At 27.8% G+C, this 10770-nt stretch overlaps 1 protein-coding gene across 1 annotated transcript; it reads right to left on the bottom strand.

Moving 5' to 3' along the window:
• LOC109355739 (reticulon-like protein B5) lies at nt 5094–7470 on the bottom strand. The gene is made up of 6 exons (XM_019598939.1): nt 7081–7470; nt 6183–6363; nt 5940–6081; nt 5656–5725; nt 5386–5563; nt 5094–5355 (listed from the first exon to the last, which is right to left on the bottom strand). Exons 1-5 carry the CDS (start codon nt 7301–7303, stop codon nt 5400–5402), a joined length of 780 nt encoding a protein of 259 aa, XP_019454484.1. The 5' UTR covers nt 7304–7470; the 3' UTR covers nt 5094–5355; nt 5386–5399.

The raw sequence follows: 10770 nt of genomic DNA, 5'->3' as shown, positions 1-10770 counted from the left end.
TTCTCTTTGGTCATTGGAATAGTCTGAGCAGTGGAAATTTGGTTAGAATTTAGTAATTGTCCCCTGAATCTAGGTTTGAATCCCTCTATTGTAGGGATGGCAACGCCGGAGGCTCCAATAGTGTTTTTCCGTGCACATACCTATTACTATTTGTGGGTAGTGGGTATGTTCGAATTTCCAACAAGTTTTTAAGTTTAAATAAATATTTATATATTTTGTAATAATTAATATATATAAGGGTTTGATAACATAAGTTTACTCTTTTTTATGAAGGAACATTTTATTAATGTGTTCCCAAACATTTGGACAAAATTATTCTTACTAAAAAAACAAGTATCATCTGAGGGTTGTTTTAGTAGATAAACTTTATTAAAGTTAAAAAATAACAAAATTCTTATCCTCTCGGCTCTCAACTAAATCCTCCAAACATTTCTCATTCACAACCTTTACTCCTATGGCAAAAGTCTTTCTACAGACTGCCAGCAGCTAGAATCAGAGCAACATAATCATTATGGCACCATCACGGTAGCACCACCACAACACCATCACCCTCGCTGGTCAACATCTTTTTTAGTAAAATAGTGTTACTTCATGCGGCACTTATTCTAATTAATTAAAAAATATATATTTAAATTTAAAATTTAATAATAAAATATTTTTCTAATTAATTAGAGATAGGGATATAAAATGTGCTCCCTACCCCACCTCACTTTTCCTTGCTTTTTCAATCTGGTGAAGGTTTTAGAGAACCCAACTGTTTCCATGGAAATGATAGCTTTTCTGGGGTAGGGAAACAAATCAGTAAAATGAGCTTAGGTTTCTTGAATTGCAAGAAGTCAATTTCAAAGCAATACCCATAAAAATGAATTATCTTCCACTGAGAACATGAGAGTGTATTAAGGAATAAGTGCATTTAAATGAAGATAATTGAATAACCTTTATATTGGATAACTATTTGTGAAGAGTTGATGATGAATGAAGGTGGGTGAGAGAGGATAGTAAATTTCAAAGTGGATGAATGAACCATTTCAAAGTATCTTTCTACTTCTAACATTCTAATTTCCCACTCCTACTCATAATTTTCTTTTCCTCCTTTCATTGGTTTCTAAACATAACAAACAATATTATTGCACTTTCATGACCCGGCGACACTAGCTTCTAAAATTACTGATTTTCAAACTGTGCTATAGTTTTTGGCTGAAATTAGTGAAATGGCACTAGCTTCTGAAATTAATATGCCGTTAACTAACATTTCCGGTGGTGTGGTGGTGCGAATGAGATAGGTTTACTAAAACAACCCTTACAAATTAGTAATTACAATAGACTTATGTTTTATTTGAGCCAGGATAATTTTGTCAAAATATTTAGGAACACATTACTAAAATACACATTCATGAAAAAGGGTGAATTTATGTTAGCAAACTCCGATTCTAATATAAAACAAAGATTGCAACTTTGAGTATTATTACACTTTTTTGGTGGAGTTGTATGGCGGTATTTTTCAAAGGTGAATGTCTATATAGTACCTTCGATGAAACATAATCTTTTAGCTTTATTTTCCCTCAGGGAAAGATATTTTGAAAATTATTTTGCAATGTAAGATATATGTTCCCCAAAAGTGAAGGATTATTTGAGGTAATGACTAGCTTATATTACTAAATTATTAAGTTTATATTTTTTGTCTAATAAAAATATACATGAAGTAGTAAAAATCTTAAGATAGAATATGTGTTATCATTTGAATCTCAATTTGATATATTTATAGCTTACCCCAAGTATATATAGCTTATACCCCAAGCGTGTTTCTTGGACCTTGAACTTCGTTCGATTATATTTAGCCTTGAACTTGGCTCTCGGTTCTTAATTAAATATGTATTTGAATGCATAGCTCAGGTCATAACAATATCATTGAATGCAACCAATCTCATCATTGTTATATTTCCCCCTAAAGATATGGTGATGGGCGGAGGTTAAACCAATAAGGATATTTACGATGTGTTTGCTTTACCTATTTTTTATGAAATCAGAAAATGATAGTAAAAACAGATTTGTATTATTATTTTCATTTCATATTTTAGAAAACATGAACTTCTGGAAATGAAATATTATTATTTCAAACATTTTCAATAATGAACGAATGTTATTTTTTTTAAAATTTAAAAAATTTATTATTCCATATATTTCTTTACTTTTGATATTTTAACTTTTTATGTTATTCTAAATATTTTATTTTCAATTATATCCATATTTATTACTATTCTTTTTCACGTCTATTTATTAATTTCTTTTTAATTCAGCATTTAATGTGTATTAAATTTGGTTATTTTGGTTAATTGATGTCAAATTTCTGTATCATTTAATAATTTAATTTATATGCATACCCTTAAACATGAAAAGATAAGGAATGAATGAAATATATTTTTCAATTAATCTATCTAGTAATCAGCACAATGTCAAAATTGAGAAATGAAAGAAAACCATCAAAATTTTCAAATTTGTCATTCACCGTGAATGAATTTAAAAGAACCACAATCAATGTAAAAATATATACAATTTAGTAAAATTCTTTGTTTATATTTATTTTGATGTGAAATTCGTTAAATTAATTTTATTTTCGTTGCTTCTAAACTAAAAAATAAATAATAATTATGTATTGTCAATAAAAATGGAATGAAAATAAAAAATAAACATAATCACTAACAAAGTGACAAATAATAAATAAATTAGAAAGACAAAATGCAAATATATAGAAGTGAGATTGTTAAAAATATAAAAGTGATTGTCAAAAATGATTTATATTTTTCTTAGATACATTGGTGAGAAGATATAAAATGTTAATGATTTTTATTGAATTTTATAAACATCAATTATTATATTAAACTTACTTCATATGTATGTGACTTAAAAATATTAATCAATATTATTAAAAATAAATTATTTAGTTATCTAATTTGCAATATTAAAAAATAGTATTTAAAAATTAGATATATTATAGAATTATATATTGTCATTTTAAATAAATATTTAGTTATGTAATTTAGTTATATAATGAGGGTACTTATGTCATTTTAGATATATTATGTTTAAACATGCATTTTCTTTCCTCTCACTTTTCTTCCATTTTTAATCATACCAAACAATAAAATTATCATATCATTTTCTACTACGTTTCTTTCCTTCAACTCTCTTTCCTTCCACTTTCTTTCCTTCTACTTTTCTCCCTTAACCAAACATAGTCTTAATGTTATTATTGAAATAATTTGATGATGATTGTAGTAATATATGACTTTGACGTGACCATCGTAGCCACCTAAAATTATTGCAACATAAATTAAATAATAGAGAATTTGTATAAATGTTATAAAAATCGGTTTGAAATGGCTGGTTCGACCAGTTCAACCGTGAACCGAACATCTGACCGGTTTGAGTCTTTCATCTAACCAATTTTACATCAAAATTGGAATGACTCAATTCGACTCCGTCAATGTAAACCCAAATTACTCGAATGGTTGAACCAGTCGAGTCAATCAATTTTTTTTATTAATAAAACTATCAAAAGGATGATATCTCGAGATAAGAAAAAATCAAGTGCTTTCAACTTATTTTTAGTTATTTCTATCATTTGTTAGCTTATTTTTTAGCAAAAATTTAGTTGTTTAATTAAATTTTAAACTTCTTTTTAATTTTTGTTGCAATTAAAATATAAAACATGTATTGTTTGACAATGTTTTTAACTTATTTGGGACATTTTGTGATTGTGATTGATTGTTTAATTAGGTAAAGTAATGTTTGTCAATTTAGAGGACAAATTTTTTAAATAATGTTAGTTAGTATTATGAATTTTTAATGTAAATTGAGTTAATTGATCTAACAATTGACTCACTAGTCCAACTAGTGACTCATTAACTCAATACTCTAACCGAGTCATTTACCAATTTGAGTTTAATGACACTTTACTAATTTATTTTAACTTGAACTTTTTGGAGAACATCTGAAAGTGTAATATACTCATTATGACATTCCACACGTCGTTGTAATGGCTAATGACTAAGTCTAGCAATTAAATCGTATTCAATATATTATTGACATAGATTTCTTTAAAAAAGAAAATGCAAGTAAACAATATAAAGATTTTCTATAAAGTCAATGACTTGATTATTTTAATGATTAAAATTTAAAAATGAATTATTTGCAAGTTTAAAGTGAAGAGTTTTGAGAATGATAATAACAAATATGTTTTGAAAAAAATAAAAACATGGAAATGAATTTTTTCTTGAAAATGAAAACATGAAATATCAAGCATATCTTCAAACCAAAAACGCCCTTTCTTGTAACCAAAAGGTAAATAATCTTTTCACTTGCATCGATAATGTTGTATATATTTATCATCCCTAAATTCCACAACTTGTGAACCTCATATACTAGGCAGTTAATTTATTGATAACTATTTCCATCGATGCTAACATGAAACTAAGAACGTAGGAAGTTGTACGCATTTTGAACAACAAGTACAATCAGTGTTGATGGGTTCCTGTTTAATAGTGAACTTATATGACTAACTAAGACATTTGTTCTGTTACGCCAGAAAGCAGGATGCAGAGCAATATGCAACAAAGATTGCTAAAGAGAAGGTATGATTTAGTTTCTCACTTGCTTCATTCTTTCCCTTCTCATGTTTGAGTTTTGAAGAGAACAATTGTTCTCTATGCAGCTTAATTTTAGGTACATGGATTGAGTTTGAAGAAAACATTTTTCTAATAGCTTTATGGAAGACATATTCTAAATTCCAAAATCCTGTTTTTCAGGTTTCAAGGACACTGAACTTCAAATGGGGAATAACCAACAAGTAGATTATAGAAGATGTGCTTGTTTTAATTCATAAATAAAAATGAACGATGCCAATTTAGTAAAAATGAATATGGTTATATCTCAACGACGAGTTTAAAGATTAATATCATTCATAATTTAAGTATATGAACTAATTATGGAGGAAAAATAGTTCTTACTTATTTGCGAAAGTCATAGTTGGAGCATCTAAGCACTTTCCCCTTTATTTTTGATTAATATGGATAGATATGTATATGAAATATGTATGTGTTGAAGTAATAATTTATATAATAATTACTCCATCAAATAACTTTGTCCCATGCATCTCATGTGTTACACATACTAGTTCAATGACTAATTCAAGGACCAAAACAAGTCTAACAACATTAGAAGCCAGCAAAACCCATATGCTTGTAGCAAAATTAAAAAAAAACACATCAATCTCTACCAGCCTCATACCAACCCCAACATTGAGCAAGGCTTGGTTGGTGTATATGGTTGGTATAAACGAAATGAGGCTCTGATATAGAAAGGTTGAGCCAATCTATCTTAAGAGTACAAATCCTGAAACACTAAGCTAACTTGTCCTTCAGAGATTTTGGGATCTTACTCAAGACATTAGCATCAAACACAGCATATTGTTTTTTGAACTCAAGGAGTGCCTTCTCTGCCAATGGGTCTATCTTATCCTCGTACTTAGCATATGTGACGGGTACGGTGAACAACGAAACAAAAACTGTTCAAGAAATGAAGATTATATGAATCAGTGAAGTTCATACCAAAATAAAACAAAAATAAGAATTTGAAGTGAGTGTGAATTATCCTTACTTATGTAGAACAAGGTCAAGAAGTTGAACCAGTTCCCGACAATTGATAGAATCCACAGCCCAACAATAACCTAACATAAAATCAACCAAGGCATGATGATAGTTCATTTTCTAATTGAAACTAGACAAAACACCAAAAATTGGTATCATAGATATAACAGTTTAGAAAGTTAAAAACCCAAGAAAACAACTTGGGGATTATAAGTAATTAGCTGCGAAAATACATGAAGATTACTTATGGAAAAAAAACATGTGAATGGAATAAGAGGTTTGCAAGTAACATACAATGAGGAATTTCTTCAAATCCTTTCCAGAACTGATGTCACGCACTGCGGCGAATCCCCGGTTGATTTCAATTCTCAATGCAGATACAATTTGCAGGAATGGTTCTTCGGGAAGACGAACTTCTGGGATTTGAGGAGGAGACCTACACGATTATTTTATATCACACACTGTTAGATAAAAACATAGCTTGAAAAATTACATCACTACGCCTTGGTTGAATAATTAACAAGATGCCTTTCTTACTTGTAGATAAAGGTATGAGCATTTGACCACAAAAACAAAAGTGCAAGCAATAGAATCGAAATGTGGCCAACTAGAGTGAGAAGGTGATATTCGAGCAACTCAAACAAGATCCAAACAGCAGTTCCTACACCAAGCACACCAGCAGATACCTTCTTGTTCTTCCACAAAAGCACATCAGCGGCTGCAAGCAATTATTTAATTGATTTTCAAAAAGAGCTATCACAAAAACACATGTAACTACATATATTATATGTTTACCAATGAGTAAATAATGAAAAAATATTTGTCTGATTAGAAAAGATTAATTCCAACAAAAAACAGGACCAAAAACTTCAGATTTAATCTTGACATGTTTACAAATTAAAATGCGAAAATTCTATTTAGAAAATGAAAAACTTTTATGATAGAACATTATAACGTCGTTCATCTATATAGTCGAGCCGATAGAATAAAGGCTTGATTTTTGTAGAAAAGGAGCATATTTAAGTCATTGTTTACTATTATTAACCAATCACATTGTTTGATTCCAAACAAATAGTCATTCTATGAAAGTGATACTACTAACAAAACAATTAGTTTCATACAATTTTGCATAATTTGTTACAAAAAGTGATTTTTTTACCCAAGTCAAACATAGCTTCTCACAAGAAAGTCATTCTATTATGGTTCATAATTAAATTGATCCTTATTCAGGAGATCATTCATAAACAATTTAATCAAATGCAGTTACAATACAAAATAAAATTTGTTAGATTCATCAGAAAATTTAACAAAACGTATCATTTTAAACCTTACCTTTTTTGTTCTTAAACAAAAAATCATATATACACTCCATTGAATAATCTCAGATCTACAACAAGTAAACACAGTAAACAGAGATATAGAGAGAGATTTATACCCTTTCCAGCGCCGAGAACGGTATGAACTGGCTTCTCTCTCCCGAAAAGCCGAAACACCTTCTCCTTAATCGCCGAAGCAATCGTTTTCTCAGAATCGGAATCGGAATCAGAGGAAGAAGAATCGTGACTGTGAATCTTCTCACTTATCTTGTCAGTGATCTTCTCAATCAACGATTCTGCACTCCTCTCCGTCACCACCGTGTTCTCCTTTTCTTCCGCCATTTTTGCCGAAAATGAAAAACCCTAAATCTCCGATTTCTGTTACAGAAAATTTTGAGTCAATGTTTTTCTTCTCTCTCAGAATGTGTGAGAATCGAGAATCTCGGTTTTGTAATTTATAGGGTCGCGAATAACGAGGCTCGGGATTCGAACCTTAGGTTCGGGACGAATTTTGAATCTGAGAAGCGGAGAATGAGACGGAGTTTGAATATTGTTACGGTCGATGTGTTTTATTTAATGCCGTAGGGATTGACGCCGTTTGTTTCAATTGTAGATGATAGGGTTATGGTAAAGTAACTAGCTGTGTAAAATATACCATAAAAAACTAGCTGTGTAAAATATACCAAAAAAACTAGCTGTGAAAAGGGTGGATTCCTTAGTAAGTGAATATGTAAAAGGGTAGCGACAGGTGTAGCGAATTAGAAATCTTCTATTTAAATTTAATTTAAAATATACTTGTCTTGTGATGTGTTACAGGTATTTTCATACAAATTTTTCTTTACCTGACTATTATGTATCGTTTGACTGAAAAATAACTTCATCAACATTTTTAATATTGTGATTGTTTCTTATTAATGGTAAAAAGAATAATATGTATTAGTGAATATAAAATATACTTATATTTCAGGATAAAAATTTTAGTGTGTTAGGACTTGAGTAAATTAGGAGAGTTTAATTCAAAAGACTACTCTATTTGGGAGTTCACATTTGTTGTCTCATTCATTTGTGTCACTCTATATGTCAAAAGATATAATTAGTCAATATAATAACACATAGAATGATACAAAAAAGTGAGACATCAAGTATGCTCATCTTTATTAAATGAAAGATCCTCATAACTACCAAATGTGGTACTCCGAATATATAGTTTTATTAAGGTAGACTAATATTGACTTCTAAGTGAAATGTGTAATAGTTAACTGTGCTCTTACTGATCTTTCTACAAAAGTACTAATATGAAATTAAAAAGGTTATTTGTATTAGGAAAATTGATAATTTAATATATGAGGAATTATTGACTTAAATTTTTTAATATTAATTTTATATTTCTTAATCGATATTCTAACTATAACCATTATTAAATCATTTTTATATGAATAATGGGTTGTTAACAGGTTAAAAAATTTTAAACCAGCACATCAATATTTGAAAGACTAATTTAAAAGTTTTGATTAGTGTTGTGAAAATTGATTTGTACTAGCTGGTTCAACCAGAAAATAAGTTCTAATATATGTATGGTAAAATAATTATATCATTCATACAATTATATTACTTAAAATTGCTAAATCATTCAAACTGATAGATTTCTACTTACAGTATTGTCTGTACTTATCATTTTCATTTAAAATTAATTTTTTTATAAAAATGAATTAATTTTGTACCAAAATATTAGTATAGATGATCAAACATACGACTACTACATTTATTCATACTTCTAAAATATGGTCTACTGTTAAGTGACAGATTTTGTTTTAACAAATAATGTAAACAAAAGTAGTTATTGTCTGTTTTATTGATTTTTTAACATTAATATTAGTATAATATATATATCTAACTTAACTGTTATGAAATTTAATTAGTGAATTGTCACTTTAACTATTATACCATCATATTAATACATTGACTGATTCGATGAAAAATATAATATTAATAGCATGGTGATGTTTTAAAATCATACTATCTATATTTATAAGATATTTTTTATTTTTTATATAACATTTATTATTATAATTTCCATTTGAACATGTTAATTTTTTATTATATATTTTTGTTATCGAGATTATCAATGAATAATATTAAATAATTATATGATTTTAATCTTATAATATTTATGAAAAAACAATAAAAGTGACTAATTTTATTGATAAGTACAACTTAATTGAAATTATCTTATATAGGAGATGAAAATTATCTTTTTGGTAGGTTTGATGTCAGTTAGTTCAATCCTTTCAGATGACTTGATTAACTGATATCAAACATTGTCATAAACTTAATTAACTGATATCAAATATAATGATGATCTAAAAATGAAATTTTTATCTAGAATGATTAAATTAAAGAGCTACTACAATATTATAGACTAAAATTGTAATTTTCACTTGTAAGGGACTAAAATGAATGATAAGCTCAATGTTAATTACTAAAGTGACTTGTTACTCATTTAATATTGATTCTGCTAGCATATGTTAAATTCATGCTAGTTAAAAATGAGACAAATAGAAGTTTTACAATGAATTTATAAAGATTATATAACGTACATTACTTTTTATATACTTTAAAAACTAACTCATTTTACAACATTTCTCATCTAGCAATTACCATAAGTGAAAAAGAAACAAAAATTGGCCAAATTCGTGCATTCAAAGATTTTCAGTCACTATAAATTTGGTAAGTATTCAACTTGGTAAGTATTCAACTATTATTACATTTTTCGTTTAAAAAGATTCTAAGATCATAACTAACATCAAGTGAACAAAGAAACTATAAAACATAACACGCATACAATTATACTTGAATGTTTATGAAAAAATTAACATACTTAGGTTTTGACATTTTGTATAAATATGATTCATTCTTAATATATTAATTGGAATTATTTTATTTTCATTTTGGGTTTTTCTAAAAGTGTAGCGCACATTAGGAAAATCTCTTTAATTTTTGTTTGTTGTTGAGAAATTTAAATAACTACTAAATATATGATTTATCAATAATTTAAATTCTTTGAAGTAAATGAATTAAATTAAATTATCGGATTATGTTCATGCATATTTAAAATGAAACTTATTTTATAACCAAAAAATGAAACTTATTTTTCTCTTACATGAAAATAAACTTATTTACGGACTCATTTATTTATCTAACAATTATATATGGATAAAGATTGAATATCGAATTGAAGTATTTTGTAGTTGAATCTTATATGAGTAGTTCTTAGTGAAATAAGAAATAATGGATTTTTTTTATAGAAAAAATCTCGAAAACGTAGTTAAGTGACATTCCCAAGTGAGATAACCAAAGATGTAAAAAAAATCATGAACAAAATGCAATATATACAAAGTTGATGTGGTGCTTATTATAAGAGTGGCATGCTTGAACCAACCAGATCCACATCATGGGTCAAAGCTGGTTAAGCTGCAATTAAATGAACACCTATAATGGTAGTATGCTCCACCCAATAGAATGGTCCACATCTTAACAATGTGACTTTCATAATAGTAAATAACATTGAAAATCTAAAGAAATATTAAAAATATTTGGTAATTTTTTTAGAAATCAAGTAATAATTTAATTTCATAGTATGATTTATCAAAGAGAAAAATATACAACATCCAAGTATATAGTTATATATCAAGAATAATTATATATCAAGAAGAACATGCAACCATGGATATTTAATTTTTAGTTTTTGTGTACTTTGTGTGAACTCCAATTTAAGTTTCATTTTTCAGTTAATAGCTAGATATTATATT

The sequence above is a fragment of the Lupinus angustifolius genome, chromosome LG09 (genome assembly GCF_001865875.1).
Source record: "Lupinus angustifolius cultivar Tanjil chromosome LG09, LupAngTanjil_v1.0, whole genome shotgun sequence".
Classification (NCBI taxonomy): domain Eukaryota; kingdom Viridiplantae; phylum Streptophyta; class Magnoliopsida; order Fabales; family Fabaceae; genus Lupinus; species Lupinus angustifolius.
This window is presented reverse-complemented; position numbering and strand designations above follow the sequence as displayed.

What these genes read in the sequence shown, in the direction of transcription:
- LOC109355739 (XM_019598939.1), bottom strand. Translation starts at nt 7,303, where the DNA reads ATGGCGGAAGAAAAGGAGAACACGGTGGTGACGGAGAGGAGTGCAGAA. An exon ending in GCTCATACCTTTATCTACAA is followed by an intron (nt 6,082 to 6,182) that starts GTAAGAAAGGCA and finishes ATAATCGTGTAG; the next exon opens with GTCTCCTCCTCAAATCCCAG. An exon ending in CTTGACCTTGTTCTACATAA is followed by an intron (nt 5,564 to 5,655) that starts GTAAGGATAATT and finishes TTTCTTGAACAG; the next exon opens with TTTTTGTTTCGTTGTTCACC.